We start from the raw sequence: 19,789 nt of genomic DNA, 5'->3' as shown, positions 1-19,789 counted from the left end.
ACAAATGTAAATAAGTAATTTGATTCACCTTGTATGGTTGTTCATAGGAGGTTTAAAACCCTTCCTCTCTTCACTCCTTCCTTTCTCTCTTAGTTAATTCATTCAATAAATGATGTATCAAGTGACTTCTACGTGCCAGGCACTCAGGATACTATGGTGAGAAAGATTGAATCCCTGCCCCTCGGTGCTCTTAGAGTATAGAGGGCGAGACAAAGCAGTAAACAAATAAATCGACAAGGTAATTTCAGTTAATTGTGAGCGCTGTGAAGAAAAAACGGAAAATGGCATAAGTTGATAGAGAATGACACCTGCCATATCAGTAAGCAAAGGATGTTGTGGCCATCAAGCCATCAGCCACGGGACCACCCCAGACTGTGCACCCTGCAGGGATTCAGGGTGGAGAAAAGCAGGATACTCACCCAGATAGCTAAGGTGCATATCAAAGGAATGATTTCATTAAGCCCAGACTCTTGCATCTTCCCATACAGAGAAAAGTGCTAGATTCATTAACTTGAGATGTCTGGTTTTTCTTTAATTAGCAGTAATCTTTTAGTGTTCCGACTACCTACCTAGTTTTTGTTGCAAAACTCCTACGTATCCTGGCTCTTCCCTTACCTCTTCGGAGCAGTCCCTCACAGCTGTCTGGGAGGCTGCTTCTCAGGCTTAAGTCTTTGGCAAGCCTGCCAAATAAAGGTAATTCTCATCATTTAGGTTATGCTTTTTTTTCTTCTTCTTTTTTTCTTTTCCTTCAGTTGACGAGGGGAATGGAGGGAGGGCCTATTTTATTTTATTTTGATAGCATAGTCAGGGAAGGCTTTATGCCAGGTAGCAAGTCGTGGGGAAAAAAAATGTACTATGCAATTTGCCTTTGGTAGATTGGAACCACTTTGCCAACATGTTTTGTTCTATTTTCATATTTTCCTTTAGCTTTGAGTGTTTTGTACTGAAAAGAGATCATGCTGATATAAATGTGTTTACAATGTTTTCATGACAGTAGGACATTCAGCATTTCTCTCCCGGGGAAAGTGAGTACTGTCTTTCTTTTTTTTTTTTTTTTTTATAATTCTCTTGTGACCCGTACAATCATCAGGGCGATAATGACTTCATAAATTACTAAGGCTTTGTTTTTTAGAATCCCAGGAAGGACTGTATCCTTGACAACTTAGAATTGTATTTCCTTTTAGAAATTTGAATTTATAAATGGATTTTATTAGTGGCAACACACTGTAGAGTTTGTCTCTGAAATAATATCCAGCAAAAGTCATGAGTTTCACTACCTGATTTTTTTCTGTGTTGGTGGCTCAAAGGACATCCAGTTGTTCTGCATTGCGTCTTTGTCTCCCTTAACTACAAGTATTCTATGTTAAAATGGGCGTGAACTTGACCATCTTTGATGGGCATTAGAATATATAGGAGTATTTCATTTTTGGCTTTTCCTTAGATAAGTTTTTTTGCAGATAATATTTAATTAACAAATATTTTTTCACTAAAAGAAATTTCTACTTTGTTCCTTTTACTTAATCCTCTTATATTTTTGAGTGTGTACCTAAATCAGTGCACTTAGCTACAATGATTTTTCCTCTCTTGGGGGTACAACCTATGGGAATCTAAATTGGGATAATTTGGGTGTTAGAGTAAGGGTAAATACTCTTTCATACCTCCAAATCAGAATAATTCTAGTACTCCAGTTCTTTGGATAATATTTTATAAACCTTGAGTGTTGTTTTATTGAAGTTATTTTTTTTTTTAGCCTTTCAGGCCTTCATAATGAAAATTTGCTGTTGATTTTATAGAAGAAACCCAAACATTAGGGCTTTGTATCTGAAATTATATTTAATACTTATTTTGAAGTCTTACCTATGTGTCTCTCACTTAAAGAATGTAATATATATATATATATATAATATATGTGTATATATATATAAAATCTTCCCACCCTTTGTTTATTTCTCCCTCCACTGTGTATCCAGGTAACTACTGATGTGCTTAAGTATCTAGGCATCCATGCAAGACAATAAAGTATCGCATAGAACTTAGGTCACATAAAGACACAAGACTGTAAAGTCTCAAGATATCAACTATTTATTTGATTTATGCCCTCTCTCTGTTCATAAAATTTTGGAGTTGACTCAAGATATCGCCTAGTACAAATTTTGGAAGAACCTGCACAGAAAATGCCCAAAAGAGTAGCTTATCTACCCCTTTCTCATAGCAGTCCAGGGGAAGTCCTTAGAGGTAGATTTCACCTCCATGCTTTCGCTGTTTGGCAGCCTTCTCTTTAACCTTCCTTTAAGCTCTTTAAGCTTGGAATCCACCCTGCACTGTTAGAAATGCATTTTAACATTTATGCCCCCCTCATAGTGTTTCTTTGCTCAGAAACTTTGAAACCTTTAGATTGCAGAAAATAACGTTAACAGTTCTTACCCAGCCATTCAAGACTCTCAGTGTTTTGCCTCGTCTACCATTTTATGTTAACATCTGCCTTCTCCATTATATGGTTTCTCCATTCCTGGTGAGATTTACTTAGTACTTTCTGCAGTTTCCTCCTTGGAACCTGTGTCTTCCGCCTACCCCCAAACATCATACTGTGAATATCTAAATCTATACTTATATAACACTGGTTTAAGGACTGTCTTGTAATCTACTTATCTACACCTACATTTGTAAATGTTTTAAAATCATTGAACTATTCCTGGTTAGTAAATATCTAGGATTTTCCCAGTATTTCACTATTATGTACACTGCTACAAAGACCATTTTCAGGGCTACGTCTTTGGGTGCACACTGATTCCCCTTTGTTGACTCTAGAGGTGGAACCACTGTGTTGAAAATTATATACATGTTAAGGGCATTTGACATGTTTTGGCAATTTTTTTTTTTTTTGAAGATGACAAATGGTGTTTGCTACAGCTTCCCTTCAGGAAACTGCCTATTTTTCTGTACTCTTATTTGCTTCAGCTTGCATTCCTTCAGATAACTCATGATGTTGGCAATTTTCTCCCCATGTTTGTTGGCCATTTATATTCTTCTCAGGTGGATTTTGTCCTTTTATTTATTTATTTTTTGTTGGGATCGTTGTTGGTTTGTAAATAGCTAGCTCTTTGTATATTAAGAATGTATAAAGTATACCAATATTCTGCAGATACATTTTCCCGCATTTGATTTGCTCATGGTGGTTTTGCCATTGAGAAGTATTTACTACTTCAAAACTTTAAAACTATGAATATTTTTTGGATTCATTCCTCTTCTGTTGTCATGCTATAGAGGGCTTCTTACCCAAGAATATATGAATAGTTATTCATTTTATTTTAGTATTTCAACAAAGTTTAAAAACTTTTACTTGAATTTTTAGTTTATTGATGGTACATTTTCATGAGCTAGGGCCTGACCATCCTGTCTCCCTTTCTGTGATGGCTCTTTCTTGTCCAGTGTTGGGTCCCCTTTCTTTCCTTTTAATTTACATGTCTATTATTGATCCCACCCTACACTTAACAATTCTGATGGTTTTGTAAAGTACTTTAGCTTTTCACTTAGGAGGTTCTTCCTCACTGTATTTCTCCTTAAAGTTCCTTAGATATTGTAGAATCACTCTTTCCTCCCAGATTTTCAGAGGACATTCCGTTGACATGTGAAATGTACATTTGAGGTTTGATTCCAGCAGAGTGGACCTCTTTACGATGTGGTGCCTCCCCTTTTCCTCAACAAAACAGGCACTTCTTCCCACTTGGCCAGTTCTTTGGTCACAACCCCAGAATAACTGCTTACAATAATGAGAGTTATTTAAGTAGCCTGTTTCAGTGTTCTGCCAGCCTGCCTGATTGTGCACTGGTTACTCCAGGCACTTGACAAGGTAGAGGAGAGGCTGTCCTGTGGATCCCGAATACGTGATTTTTAGAACTTTTCTCTCCTCTTGATAGAGAATTTAGTATGAATGGCTTTTCTTGCCTGGTTTTCAGCTGTTTGGGACCTAGCAAAGACCCCTTATTTGGGAAGGATCCTAGGAGTAGAAGAGTGGGATATTGGGACTCTGTCGGGACGGCGTGCTCTTATGTCGATAGCAGTCTCAGTCTCTGGCCGGGCTCAGGGCACTTGGAGTGCTCCTCTCCAGCCCCCGTCCATCCAAGTGGGCTGGCTACTCACTGGTCACTCTCCTTTATAGCCATTTCAGGAGTCTGGGGTTATCTTTTTTTTTTTCCTGCCACGTCTCATTCAGAGGAGTGCAACATCCGGTCACTATCAGCTCAGTTGCTTTTCTCTCTCTTGAGAAGACAAGCGGAATAAATTACAGCATTCTTTTGGCTGGTTCTTGCTGACCATTACAAACCTATCTTTGATTAACTAAAATATAGTCAATGTATCAATATTTCTATCCTACGCATATCCATTATAAAGTTTACCCTTTTTCCAAGGGGACAGAAACATAGTATTCTTGGGGAAAATTGTTATGCGTAGGCTGGTAAAGGCTTCATCCTTCCCTCCTGTTTCAAGGTTAGATAACGCAACCTCAACACATTTGTATTTCAGATAGTAAAAGTTTCATCAGTGTTTTGTTTTTAAATGTAGGTTCTACATATTCTTGTTAAGTCCATTAAAAAATATTTCATAGTTTTTAGTCCTCTTGAGATTGTGTTCTCTATATTTCTAACTAGTTGTCCATATGTTCTCCTGCACTTTCTATACAAGCATATAAGTAAGGAGATCACATGGGAAGCTTTTTAAAATTTGTAAGTTTGTGGTCCTTTCCTCAGTGATTCCAATAAGTCTGGGAGTGGGGGTAAGGGGAGCTGGTTATCCGGGGTATGTGAGTGACTCATAAGAAGTTTCTTACCCCCACTTATATTGAAACTCTCTGGCTGACAGTTTCCAAATACCAGTAATCAGTGGAAGAGCACGTTCTTCTCTTATTTCTGACTTTAATGCCTCACTCTAAACTCAGCAGTGCCTCAGTTTCCCCGTTAAGGATGTGTGCTGCAAAGGCTTAGCTCAGCAGGTGTGGGGTGGTTCAAACCCTGCACATTACGAAGACACTGTGGCTCTTGACTGCCTTCTGGAAGAGTACTTCTGAGTCTCTGGAATATCCTGCCTGATAAGAAAGAGCGTCTCTGTATCCTTGGGGCCTTGAGCCATGCTAGATAATTCACGTTAACAGTGTGAGTTATGGTGGGGCACTGGGCCACACCATATCAGCGTGACCCTTGGAGGGGCTGGAGACAGAGCTGAGCCACACAGGCACTCCACGCCTAAGTGACTGACCCCTAATAGAACCTTGGACGCCAGTGCTTCCCTGGATGGCAGTACTTCACATGTGTTGTCACACAGTGTTGCTGGGAGGATTAAGCCCTGTTCACACAGCTCCATGGGGGGAGGACAACTAGACGCCTGCGCCCAGTACCTCCTGGACTCTGCGCTATGTGCCTTTCATCTTTGCTGATTTCAGCCAGTATCCTCTCTCTGTAATAAACTGCAACTGGGAACATAACAGCTTTTCTGAGTGCTGTGAGTCCGTCTAGCAAATTATTGAACCTAAAGGTAGTCTTGGGTGCCCCCCATTTAGGATGATGAGAGCTTTTTATTTTACAAGACTATTAAGAAAAGGATAACACTGAGTTGTTCCTTTTTAAAAAATTTTCAAGTTGAGTGTTAATTTTACAAATATGTTTTTATCAGCCCTAAAGATGCTCTTTGATTTTTGTTTTATTCATATGATGAAATGTCTTGTTTTCCGCAATTTGATTTTTTCATTCCTAAAATTACTTATGCTTGGTTTTGCTGTCTTTTTTAACATGCTTTTTTCTTTGATTTGTTAATATTTTATTTATGATATTATCATGAACGATTGGTATTTTGTCTTTTATCTTTGTCATACATGGGTGAATCTTTAATTGCTATAATTTAAAAATATTTCATAGCAAAAATTGCTAAAATGTGGTACTTCCTGGCACCTTAAACGGAGTGCTGTACCCAACTTAACATTTTCTTGACTCACTGCCCCCATGTTGAACATTTTGGTGTGTAATGGGCTCTCAGGTCTCATTGGGGGATGAGTGGCTGCTTCCTCTGCGTTAAATGCTCCCTGGACTGCTCTCTGCTTGGAGTTCTTGGGTTTGCTTTCTTTTATTTTTCCTATGCTTCAAGCCCCACTTCTTGTAATTCTCGGGTTGCCTTTCCGTAATAGTTCCTCTCCTCCCTTTACTCGGCTCCTTTTTAATGACTGTGGGCTTAGAGGCTGCATGATTAAGCTTGTTATGTAATGATTTCCAAAACGAGAGTAAGTAGGCTCGGAGTAAGAGCCTGGGGCTCTCTTCTCTAGATGTTCAAACACCCACTTCATGTCACGGACTTTTAAATACACAGTTTGGATTTTTGGAGTTGTTTTTCTCCCTCGTTAGTTGGTTGCTCTGGAGAGTTACGTGGTAAAGTTGATTGGTTAGTTTGTCCATATTTATTCATTCATTCCTTTGGTGCTTATTAGTCGAGCGTCTACATGGCGTTGTTTACTGGATAGCTGAACCTAAGTAGGTCAGACACAGTATACAGACCAGCTCTATATCTAGCAAATAGCATGGGAGCACAGTCTGTCTTTGTGGTGGACACTGTTGATGAAGACGTTTTGAGTTTTATTCTCTCGGGTAGTACTTTTCATTCCAGGTTCTAAAGTATTCGTAAGAATGCCATGCAGAAAAGAGTTGACATAGCAGGCCCGAAACCGCTCTCCTGAGAAAGGCCTGCTTACAAGGTCGGCCTTGGCTGTCATCTTGGAACTTGGCTCTCAGAGAGCTGCCAGTCACTGTGCCCAGACCGCCTGGGTGCCTGCTTGCATTCTGGGAGCCTGGGATTTCGATACACATTAGGTTGCCTGTGGGACCAGCCCCCCACGATAAATACCTCGGTCACTTGAGTCTCCAATGGGTTTCCTTGGGCAGTCACATCACACACGCACGCTGCGTTTTTGTGGGGGGGGGGAGAGTGTGTGCACTGTGTGGCCCCTCATGGGAGGGAGAGAGGATAAGGACGCTTGTGCGTGGAATCTTCCAGCCTCCATCTGTGTCTCCCTCCCTTATGACTCAGCTGTGTGCCCTGGCTGTGCTGCTGCACTAAGTCTGTGCTGTGAGTACAACTGTATGCGAGTCTCACGAGTCCTCTAGAATCTCTGGATGCGAGGCAAATGCCGAATGTTTCTGGATCTCATGTGTGCGCAGCTCAGTACTAATCATTTTACCTGGACTGTCTCATTGAATCTTCCCAGTATCCATGCTCTGTGAGGTAGGTTAGTATTATCACTACCACTGGCAAGTGCAGGTCCTATAGCTCGTATATTTATTTCAGCATCTATTTTTTTCCATGTTTGAAACATGGAATATTGATTTTCTGTTGTTCAGAGGCAACTTTTAAGTGAGAATAGCACTGAGTGTTTTTCAATCACACTGTCATTTCAGGTACGAGCACATCCTCACGGAGCCTGACCCTGTACCAGCATATGCTCTGAAGCTGCTAGTTGCCATGACTGAACACAACCCAACTTTTACCAGGTACTGTCACTTCAGATTTCCTTTTCTTTGTTTCTCATCTGTAAAATGAATTGCATGTGTTCTGAAAATGTTATTAAAGATGATGAGATTCTACAGACTAATGTTCGAGTTACCAAAGTGGTAAATTTTCATGTTGTATGGTTTGTACTGTCATCTGTGGTGTTTTGGGTTGTGTTCTCATATTTTTATTCTTTATTAGTTTGCATACTCTAATAAAGAGTGGAATTCATAATGCTTTAAAATGATAAATTCTTTGAAGAGAAAATACTAACAACATACACTTTTAAAAAGTCAGTTCTCACCTCATTGTACTGGACAGTTATTTATTAAATCTCTGTAGTATTTATAGGCTGTAATTTCTCTCTCTCTTTTTTTTTTTTTTTTAGTTGACATACTTTCATTGAGTAGTGGAGAGCTTTTTGTCTTTATTGAAGACACTACCTGTGATGATACCAAATTTTTTAGTGCTAGTTGCCTAGGATAGCAGCAACGGCTTCAGTCTTGCAAAGAAGGGTTTATCCGAGAGCACCCAGGTCTCCAGAAAGGCAGGAGAAGAGTTGTCGCTTTCAAACAAGAGCACTAGTTTTGGTTGTATGGGTGATGTGTGCGGACCTTTGGGGTTTGGATCCTGTATCTGTAGGTGCAGTGTAGCTGTAGAGTTGCCGTTCGGTCTTTCTCAGAGAACTAGAGTAAATCACACAGTCCCAACCACCTGGATTCCATCTGGTCTGCTGTGTACAAGTCCTGCATAGTGCTGAGCCACCATCACTGTGGTTAGTGCTGAGCAAGAAAGGCTATTTGTAGAGAGTATCTGCGTTGAGTGAAAGGCTGACCTAAGACCACCTTTGCAAGGGCTGTCCCAGCGCTCTGGGTCTTCAAGTCACCTGCAGTGCAGGGGCTGTCACAGCTCTCAGGCCGGTGTCCTGCTGTGAGCAGACGCATTTATTTCCAGAGAGTGACATATAAATATTACCCAGTACTCCCTGTGCCATGTTGCAAAAGAATTTGGGGAGCACTTAACCCTTTATATTCTTGGCTATTCTGAATCCTGTGTTTCTGTAGCCTTTCAAAAGTCTGTCCAATGAGCCTTGCAATTTTCTCACTCAGAAGGCACCATTTTCTCTTCCTATGGAAGAAATTTAAGTTGAAAGAGTGAATCTGTGTCAGAAGTTAAAGCCAAACTCAGATAGTTGTTTCTTTCCTGGACCTTTGATACGAAGTTGCAACATTGTATACTGACTTTATCCTTTCCTTAGGTTGAACTGATGGCATTTGCTTTCTATTTCTTTAATGTTGCCTCTGCTCATTCATGTGACATGTTTGTTTTTTGTTTGTTTGTTTTTTGTTTTTTGCTGTGCACAGGCTTTCTTTAGTTGCGGTGAGTGGGGGCTACTCTTCGTTGTGGTGCGCAGGCTTCTCATTGCTGTGGCTTCACTTGTTGCAGAGCACGGGCTCTAGGCACATGGGCTTCAGTAGTTGCAGCACATGGGCTCAGTAGTTGTGGCTCACGGGCTCTAAAGCACAGGCTCAATAGCTGTGGCGCACCGGCTTAGTTGCTTCACGGCATGTGGGATCTTCCTGGAGCAGGGATTGAACCCAAGTCCCCTGCATTGGCAGGCAGATTCTTCACCACTGGGCCACCTAGGAAGCCCCCTGTGACATGTTTTTGAGGCTACTTTCTCTTCTTGCCAACTCTTTACTAAATGCATCCGAATTTCCTCACATTGAGGGGAAAAAACCTAGTGGGGTGGAAACAGATAACTGATGACCTATATCCTTTTTATTTTGAAATGATTAGATCCTAGCTTTAGAAGTCAGTTAATTTTTTTTAAAGTTTACAAGCAGAATTCAATGGATTGATTTTTGTAAACTTTTTTTTTGTTTTCCTTGCATCATTAATACTCTTTAAAATAAGTAAATAAATAAATTTATTTATTTTTATTTATTGGCTGTGTTGGGTCTTCATTGCTTCGCGCGGGCTTTCTATAATTGTGGAGAATGGGGGCTACTCATTGCGGTGCGCAGGCTTCTCATTGCAGTGACTTCTCTTGTTGTGGAGCACTGGCTCTAGGCATGTGGGCTTCAGTAGTTGTGGCACATGGGCTCATTAGTTGTGGCTCATGGGCTCTAGAGAGCAGGCTCAGTAGTTGTGGCACACAGGCTTAGTTGCTCCTTGGCATATGGGATCTTCCCAGACCAGGGCTTGAACCCACGTCCCCTGCATTGGCAGGCGGATTCCCAACCACTGTGCCACCAGGGAAGCCCGCATGATTAATACTTGAATATATTGTGTTTGTATTAAATTCCAACTGTATAATCAAGAGGTCCCCTGGGCTTCCTCTTTCCCCACCACTGCTGCACAGGTCTTTTCCCCCAGGATTAATACTTGTTATTATTTTGGTGTGTGTCCTTCCTGAACTTTTTTGGGGCTGTTTGAATTCAATATATATATACTGAAATAAATAGCTTCTTCGCTTTGTGGTGGTCAATTTTTTAAAAAATCATAGGTAGTATCATTGGGTATGTGTTTTTCTGAAAGTTGCCTTTTCATCTATCAAAATTATTTGAAGATCTTTTCATATCAGTATTTATTCACACTCTTGGCAATATCTTTGCCAAACTTACAAATGAAAATGGGATTTCATTTTATTTTGCGTTCACTTATCTCCTGATAAACTCGAACCTCTTAATATTTATTCTCTGTACTTAATTAAATTGTGAAAGGTGCATAGCCTTCAACCTTCAGTCCTACTTCTATGTGTCTGTTCTAGAGAAAAACTTCTATATGCACAAAGATTTCTGCCTAGGCAAATAATTTTTAAAATGAGAAAAATGATTTCAAAATTAAATTATGCTATAGCTATAATAAACACAAGTGGGTAACAGTTTGAACAGGCAAGATACACTTTGAATACTGCTCTACAAAGATATCCTAATAATTTTGTAAACTGAAGTTATCACCCCCAAACCCCATTTAAATATCACTTTGCCTTTTGTAGGGTCTGTTTCTGTATTCACTATTCTCTCTGTTGCTGTTTCTCTTGAAGCAGGATATTAAAATGAGTTGTCCCATGTTGATTTTGGCTGAGGCCGCAGAGGTCAAGAGCAAAGCATTAAAGGCCTATTACCACCCACCTGCTCTCTCCCTGCCGACCCCTTCTAAAGGGAGGTTCTAGATCCTACAGGCCCTAGCAACCTGTGTGCATTTTGCATTGTGCATTTTGCAAAAACCATTCATATACCTTGAGGGGGGTTGGGGGAAAGGAGATTTTTTATTTCCCTAACTGGATTTTCTTTCTTTCTTTCTTTCTTTCTTTTTTTTTTTTTCCAAAAATGAATTTTAAGTCCAACATTTTGAACTATAAATATATTTCTATTTTTGGGGAAAGACAATATAAAAAGATCATACTGCGAAGACCTGTTCCTTCCTCTGTCCACTGTGTTCTTTCCTCCCCTTCCCACTATATCCTGTATGGTTGACTCCTTTTATTCCTTTCATGTCCAAAGGCAAACTAATGTGTCTGTGTATTTTCTCATTTCTCCCTTTCACACACAAATAGCATGCTACCTATGTTTTTCTACCCTATGACTTTTTCCCCCAATTTTGTTTCTATGCCAATACACAGAGAGCTTCCACATCGCATTTTACGGTTATAAAGTCTTCCGTTGTATTGCGGTACCTACCGTACTTTGTCTCATTGATGTCTAATGGATAGATGAGTTGTTTCTAATCTAGCGATAGAGCAGATAATGAACAGTCTTATATTCATACCTCATTTTTTATGTATGCATGTACATCTTACAGGTTAAATCCCAAGATTGGTATTTGTGTATCAAAGGATAAATGCACTTAAAAAAATTTTCAGATTTGGCCAAATTGCCCTATGTGGGGACTTTATCATTTTGCATCTCTAAAGGACGTGTTTGAGGATGCCTGGCTTCCTACAACCTTGCCATCAGAATGTGTTGTTAAACTTTGGAACTGTGCCAGTGTGATGAGATAGGTTATTTCATTGCAATTTTTTTTTCATGCCACCCCTCCCCCTGCTCTCCCCCCTTTCACTGTAATTCTGATTTGCATTTTGCTTTTCATGAGTGAAGTTGAATATTTCTTTATGTGGTTAAGGGCCATGTGTATTCCGCTTTTTGCTTATGCTCTTTGCCATCAGTCCTTGGTCTTGGCAATGCTACCCTTCAAACGGAAACGCCGCCTGCCTGGCTTTCCATTGCACAAATACACTGCAGTCCACTCGTCCGTTTTCCTTTTTTTTTTTTTTTTTTGAGGTTTTTAAATTTCCAGGATATTTTTATTAGTAAGTAGTTAAACACAGCTCCTTATTAGGGGAATAAGCTCTGTCTTGTTTCTCTTAGAATCTTTTTTTTTTTTATTTTTTTATTTTTTTTGGGGGTACACCAAGTTCAATCATCTGTTTTTATACACATATCCCCGTATTCCCTCCCTTCCTTGACTCCCCCCCCCTCGAGTCCCCCCCACCCTCCCCGCCCCAGTCCTCTAAGGCATCCGTTTTCCTTTTGATGATGTCTGCACCATTACTATTTTTCTGCCGTCGTGAGCAGCATGACCATGACTGTCACTCTGTATGCTCCTGGGTGAATCGATGTGTGTGTCTCTATTGGGTATCCATTCTAGAAGGGAAGTGCTGGCTCACAGAGCTTGCGCTTGCCTGGATCCAGTAGATACTGCCAAGAAGTTTTCCAAATTGGTTGTCCCAATTTTGTTCCTGCTAGCATTGTTCAAGAGATCTGGTTGTCACGTAAGCTTTAAAAATTTTGTTTTTAAAGTCAGGTTTATTGAAGTATGAGTTTACATAGGGTAAAATTCACTCATTTTAGGTATTCAGTTCTCTGAGTTTTGAGAAACATACACAGTTGTGTAACCATTGCTGCTATCAAGATAGAGTATTTCCATTCTTCCAAAGTGTTCCCTCATGTCCCTTTGAATGTTAGCTGAGAAAAATTCTGTTTGCCTGGAGAATGATGTGACCAGACTGATTTTATGTTTCCTTTTAATTTTTAAAATTTATTTTTTAAGAGTTAATACATAACACATTTCAAATATCAGTATTTGAAAGAGTTTAGAAAAGCATATTTTCACCCCAGGAGATAGCCACTCTTGGATAAGTTTGTGTGTGTATGTATATCATCTTTCACATATATGGTAGTATGCTGACTGCACCATTCTGTACTTTTCAAAAATATGTATAACAGCTTTATTGGGATATAATTCACATACCATTTGCACTTTAAGAAAAAACAGATACATAGTATTACATTTTATGAATATTCGGTATTAACAAGCCACCTTTTGGAGAACATTTATGTTTTGCTTATCTGTTGGTATTATAAAACAAAGCTACAGTTAATGACATAGGTTATTCATCACACGTGTGCAGATGTGTGCATAAGGTAAATAATGAGAAGTGGAATTGCTTCATCACAGGGTACATAATATCATCTCGGGATCTTTTAAAAAGTCTAAAACCCAGGCCATATCCCAGGCCAATTAAATTACTGTCTCTAAGGCTGGACACAGACATCAGTAGTTTTTGAAGCTCACCAGGTGATTACAACATGCAAACAAATTTGGGAACCACTGGTCTAAGCATTTGTAGTTTTGAAAGGTGTTGCCAAATTACCCCCAATCTTGGTTGTGCCAGCAGTGTATGAGAGTGCCTGTTTTTGCCACACTTTATTAAATTAGTATATATATGTGTTTGATTTCGGCCATTCTGGTGGGTGAAATTTGTTATTAATTTCTGTCAACAGTTTGCATTGTGATCAGATCGTACACATCGTTCTATTTCTAATTTTTATTATTTGATTTTTTTCTGTGGTCTAATTTTTGTGAATGTTCTGTTTAATTGCTTACTGTCACCAAGACAAAGTTAAGGCTAACCCCGAAACAAGTGTCACCCACCCCTAATTTGGGCAAGTACCTAAAATGGTAACTCATTAACCTTGTAAGATCTTCCCCAGTGACTTGGTAGCAGTAGTTTTTTTAAGGCAAATTCTTCATTTTTAAATGCATATCAGGAGTAGAATGCCTTAATTTCTATGTACAAATAGATTTCTAGTGATATAAAAATAATTATACACCATTTATTATAAATTGAACTTACTTATTGGATCCTTCATCATCATGTTCTGAAAAGGATAGTCATTTTTTTAAACTATTATTTATTGGCTGTGTTGGGTCTTTGTTGCTGCACGTGGGCTTTCTCTAGTTGCGGTGAGTGGGGGCTACTCTTCATCGTGGTGCACGGGCTCCTCATTGTGGTGGCTTCTCTTGTTGTGGAGCGCGAGCTCTAGGTGCATGGGCTTCAGTAGTTGTGATACACAGGCTCAATAGTTATGGCTCATGGGCTCTAGAGCACAGGCTCAATAGTTGTGGTGCATGGGCTTAGTTGCTCTGCGGCATGTGGTATCTTCCTGGGGCAGGGATCGAACCCATGTACCCTGCATTGGCAGGCTGATTCTTAACCACTGTGCCACCTTGGAAGTCCAAATACAGTCATTTTAATTTAGATTGTATATATTAAGAGTTTAGAGTACCAAGTAATAACTGTTGGAACATTAAACCAGTTTATATCAAGCACAACTTTTTTTTTAAGTGTTTATTCTTATTTTATTGTATTCTTAGTGGATAAAGAAGTCTTCGAAAGCTTAGTCATGATACAGTTGAGAATTTATTGTTTCCCTTCGAATAAGGGACAAGAGCATGATCCGGTCTGTCCTGTACCTGACAGGATTTTTTTTTTTTTAAATACCACTGCCCTGGTGAATCTAGATTATTATTGGGTTTATAGCAGAAAGATAAATTGGTTGCTATGAATGTTGGTTCAGTTTTCCTATCTAATGGAATGCGTTAATTCCCCAGAGCTCTGCCCTTTTTCCTCGCCTTAATTTTACAGTAGGTTGCACGAAACCATTGCTCTTGGAGAGAGTAATACCCCAGTAGCTTGTTTCCATTAAGAGCTAATTAGCTTTCAGCAAACCTTCCATAGCAGACAAATTAAACTTTAACTTTTTGAATTCTTTGGGAGCAAAATTTAGCTCCTTTTCTAAATTAGAAAAAATATGTTTATGCTCTGTATCTAAGAATTATCATTTTAGTTTGCTTAAAAAATGTTACAGCTCTTTGTTTTATGGCAAGAGTCACAAAAATGCCCTTTAGAAGAATAAAATTTTAGTTATCTCTTACATGAAGTTCTTGGTCACTCTGTGGTGTAGCCTTTAGTGAAAAATACTTCTGCCCTTGGAGTCGCCAGTCTTCTACTGACTTCCCTCATTGGCTTTTGGTTTATTTGTTCATTCTTTCACTCACTCATCAAACATCTAATCAGCAACCACTGGATGAAGCCAGGATAAGTGATAATTAAGGTAAAGTTCTCACCACCTTCTAGGTGCTTAGAGTTTAGTGGAGCAGACAGATTTATCAACAGGCTCTCATAAGACAGTGTAACAATTTCAAGGTACAGTCATGTCCAGAAGGTTATGGGAGCACCTAAAGGAGTTGAACCCAACTAGCTGTATGACTTTGGCCCAGTGTCTTAACCTGACTGTACTTGAGTTCCCTCATCTGGAAAAACGGGTGTCGTGTTAGCATCTGGTCCACAGAAAATGCTGTGTAAGTGTCCCTCTTTCCTTCCCCTCCGCTTCCCCTCCTGTCCCTCTCCCCCTTCTTTAACTTATGCCATTTTAATTATGATATGTCTTGGTGTGGGTCTGCTTGGGACCCTCTTTGGTTCCTGTACCTGTTCCTGTATCTGTTTCCTTCTTCAGGTTTGGGAATTTTTCAGCTATAATTCCTCAAATACTTTTTTGATCCCCTTTTCTCCTTCTGGGACCTCTATAATGCGAATGTTGGTGTCTTTAATGTTGTCCTACAAATCTCTTAAACTGTTCTTATTTTTTTAAAATTTGTTTTTCTTTTTGCTGTTCTGGGAGTAATTTCCATTATTCTATTTTCCAGACCACTTATGCATCCTTCTGTATCAGTCTGCTAGTCATTCTTTCTAGTGTTTTTTTTATTTCATTTATTTAATTCTTCATTTCTGGTTGGGTCCTTTTTATATTTTCTAGTTCATTATTAAAATTCTTAGACTTTCCTGGTGGTCCAGTGGTTAAGACTCTGCACTTCCACTGCAGGGGGCATGGGGTTGATCCCTGGTCAGGGAAGTTTCACATGCCGCACAGTGTGGCCAAAAAAACCAAAAACAAAGTAAAATTCTCACTGTGTTCATCTATTCCTTTTCCCTAATCTGGTTAACATTCTTATTACCAATGCTTTGAATTTTTATCTGGTAAAATATTTTTTTCAGGGGTTTTCTTTTGCTCTTTCAGTTGAGACCCGTTTCTCAGCCTTTTCGTTTTGCTAAACTTACTCTGCCTCTGTAAATTTAGGTGAAACATTTACAGGTTGCCACCTGGAAGTGTTGTCCTTATATGGGAGCATCCGTATACAGACTGCACGTGCCCAGTACCTTTCGTGGGAGATCTGGATTTGACATGGACACAAGTCACATCTTTCCTCAGTGTGTGCTGGCAGCTCTCTCCTTGGTAGGGGCTGGAGCTGGAGATGGAGGGGCTAGAGAGGCGCCAGATGTCAGGCAGGACTACCCCTTTACTCAGTGGCTGTCACCACCCTAACAGGGGCAGGATCTGATCCCAGGTTGTAGAGCAGAAGCCCTGATGGTTGGCCTGAGCTGGCTCTTTGCCTTTAAGTGTGTGCCTTCCCTGCTCCTAGCACTGGGACACTTGCCCCAGAGGGAGGCAGTGCTGAAGCAAGGGGTCCCGTGGGAGCTTTTGGCTCATGTCAGCTACAGACATAAGCTTGATCTGTCTCCAGTTGGCTGCCTGTGGAGGCACTAGCAGTTGTTTCCCTTGCTCTGCTCAGGTGCAGCGGGTCCAAGTCCCCTTTGTCTCTCACGGCTAATCACTCCCCTAGAGCAGTCCTCAGTCTGCCCTCTCCATCCTGCCTTGGGCAGGCCACCACGCACTTGTGCAGGCTTGGAGTCCAGGCGTCCCACAGCCCTCCTGTTCGTCGCAGGGGACCTCCAACCAGCCAAGGAGCTCATCTCCTCTGTGTAGGACCCCAGGGTTGGGGCACCCACTCTGTGGCTCCCTTTCCTCTGAGTTCCCTCCCAGGGGCACAGGTCCCAGACTCATCACTGTTCTTCCCTTCCTACCCAGTTACGTGTGGAGCTTTATTCCAGCCTAAGCTGTGCAGGGGTCTTTTTGGCAGTTTCCAGTCAGTTTTCAGTGGGAATGGTTCCGCGTGTAGATGAAGTTTTGGTGTGTGTGGGGGTGGTGGGGGGGGGGAAGGAGGAGCTCCACATCCTCCTCCGCTGCCGTCTTGATCGCCCACTGTTGTTAACTGCTGTTTTGAAGGTAAAATATACCTTCCATTCTTATGGGAGGTTTTATAGTTGCGTGTGTTTATTTTATATTGTCTCGTTCTAGAGAAAAAAGAGTGTGTATACATGTGTTAGAATGTCTGCTTTCCTTGTAAACGATTTTGTGATATGTGACCCTGTTGAGCTTGTGACTCCTGGATTTTAGACAGGATGGTTATTTCAACAAAGGAGTCTTTTCTCATTGTTTCCTTTCAACACAGATGTGAATTCATGGTTATATGAATACTCAGCAGCTATTTCAGGGTTAGAAGTGGATGGTTGCAGATTACTTTTTCTGGCGTGACATTTACAAGGCAACCACTTAGAGTGTATTGTACACCTTTAAAAATATTGGTTCCGCAATTGTGTACAATAGAGTGCTGGTAAATCTGAGTAGGGGTTCAATAAAGTGTTTCGTGTTTCCCATGGCATCCTTACCTGTAGGCTTCCTCTTGTCGTCTAAAGCAGAGATTCACAAGCAGTGGTCCACAGGGCCAGGGCCTGCGAGTTAAGAATAGTGGTTACATTTTTAAAGAGTTGTGCAACTTACAGACACAGATGAATATGAGACACAGAGACCTTGTATCTGGCAAAGCCTAAAAGTAAACTTTCTAGCCCTTTTCAGAACATGTTTCCTGACCCCTGAACTCAAGGAATACAACTCTTTTGTCTTTATTCATGAGAATAGAGAAATGTTAGAACATTAGCGCTGTATGGGACTTTGGGGAAATCATCTGAGTGTTTTAAAATATACATTAAAAAATTATTCTTGATTGGTGAGATCAACAGATCAGGAGATGACTGCCCTCAAAGAGGTGGTGTGTTGTACTTACAGATTCCGAGAGGAGGGTGTGTACCACATCACGGGCAGCCAGATGGGGAAGCAACAGAGGCAGTCAGCAGGCAGAGGAAGGAAGATGAAAACGTGGGCCAGAGCCTTTGTTGTAGCTTTCAAGGGAAGGAATGGGTGAGCGGGCTTAGGATTGGCTGCTTGAATAATTTCCCTGGGCTCTGAGGTATGGGCTTTATCTCTGTTTATCTGCTACCTGGCCCTGGGATGATTAGGGCAGGGATATAGTGACCTGAAGTTTAAGAACTCCACATAAAGGAGGCTGTGGGGCTTTGGCTGGTTGACATAGGAGAGGAAAGCTAAAGGAGAATAGTTTGCTATCTCTGGGAACTGGCTGGTCCTGGGAGGGGCCTTCTCTCCAGAGTTAGCATGATCTTAAGATGTCAAAGAATCAAAAATACAGAATAAGAAGACATGATTAGTATCCTGAGCCGATGTCTTCATTTTACGCGTGAGAAAAGTGAGGCCCCCGAGGGAATTTGTGTGCCCCAGACCCCATAGTCAATTCGAAGAAGATCAAATTTCGGATCTAGACCTCCTTGTCCACTGTTTTTTGTACTGTCCAGCAGAGCCACGTTTTAAAAGACACCCAAGTCACTATCACAGTGGACTTTGAAATTGGGTTGTTTTAAGTTTCTTTGTGTCACATTTACTTGTTAAGAGTGGTCCAGTTCCTCAACACACTTATCTTCAGTGTCGTGTGGATCTGGTAACAGTACACGCACGATTCTCCTCTGTTTCCCTCTGCCGTCGTCATTAGGTTCTGGTGCTCCTCTCTCTCTCTTTTTATCGTTGAGGCAGCTCCTGGCACAATTCTGGTTAGTCATATCCTGGTTCCTGACATCTTCCTTCCTGCACCCTCCTCTGCTCATGACTTAAACCACATGTACAGGGTTGAAGTCCTTCCTTGTTATGCTAATTATGATATAACTCCTCATCCTATCTCCTGCAGCAACTAATGTCAGTCTTTACGTAAGTGCTCATGGAGTGAGTATTAAATTAAGTCTCTCCGTCCATGCTGGTGTTCTGATAGAATTCTGGAAGGATGCCAATCTAAAGCCTTAGGAGTTTGATGCAAGGCATTCTATTTTCCTTAGTGGTTTGTAAGGGAGATCAATAGTAATCGGCCCAAATCTGTTTTCACTTTTTTTTTTTTTAATATTTTCAGGAAATAACTCTTATGTGAGTTTTTCCTGGTGCAGGTGGTAGTAACACTTCTGCTTCTTTTCTTCTGTTCTCTTGTTTATCAGCGCGGAGATGCCCCCTAAGTTCCTGGTGACTTGGTACACATTTTATTGCCTAACCTTACTGTATGGGGGTCCATTGGGTCCACTGAGACTGTTCATCTCTGTCCTTAGAAACAACTTAATCTTTTGAATCCATATTCCCATAGCAGCCCTGTGTGCTGGAGGCTGACTCACGTCAGTTATCCTCCTCTGACTCGCGTGGGTTCAGTAACAGATTTCCTTATGGAGTGGCAACCAGGGCCTGACCAAGAGCCCAACATGCTGATGTGTCTTTTGTCACATGGTGCCTGGGCTTGAGCCACTCACATCATGTTGGAAGCCAGCATTTAGTTGAAGTCTTTGGTCAGAACAGTCTCTGGCATTTTGGGAGCTACAGTCAACAGTAATTCACAGTTCCTTCCTTCTTTATTTACATAGATGCTAAGGGACCTTTAACAGGACGCTATCCAACATTTTCTCCTGATGCAGTTCCTTACTTGCTCACAAGAAAATTCATTTGTTTCTTTTCTCTTCTTCACAAAGTCTCTTGAAGTTTTGCAGTTAATTTCCATTGTAGAATTAAGGAACTTCAGGGCAGAATCAGCTTTGATATTTTTCTACCTACAGGAAAAGTTAGTACTATTTACTCATCTATTGAGTCACCCTGCAAATAGTTGTGTTCTCTGAGTTGAACACAACCTACACAGTCCTGATTTTCATGGAGCTTATGACTGCATGGAGGTAATAGACAATAAACAAGGAAATCAA

General features: G+C 40.7%; 1 protein-coding gene across 11 annotated transcripts in view; it reads left to right on the top strand.

Moving 5' to 3' along the window:
- ULK4 (unc-51 like kinase 4) overlaps positions 1-19,789 on the top strand; it is a 559,288-nt gene that overhangs the window by 205,784 nt on the left and 333,715 nt on the right. For all 11 annotated transcript variants that reach the window (XR_009048679.1, XR_009048678.1, XR_009048680.1 and 8 more), the window contains one exon: positions 7,437-7,529. Coding sequence is in view for 8 of the 11 variants with exons in the window: in XM_057704482.1 (XP_057560465.1) it covers positions 7,437-7,529 (93 nt within the window). In the remaining 3 variants the exon portion in view is untranslated. The remainder of the gene's footprint in view (positions 1-7,436; positions 7,530-19,789) is intronic.

This window comes from Hippopotamus amphibius, chromosome 13, assembly GCF_030028045.1.
Source record: "Hippopotamus amphibius kiboko isolate mHipAmp2 chromosome 13, mHipAmp2.hap2, whole genome shotgun sequence".
Taxonomy (NCBI): Eukaryota; Metazoa; Chordata; class Mammalia; order Artiodactyla; family Hippopotamidae; genus Hippopotamus; species Hippopotamus amphibius.
Note: the sequence above shows the minus strand (reverse complement) of the source record. Positions and strands in the feature narration are given on the sequence as shown.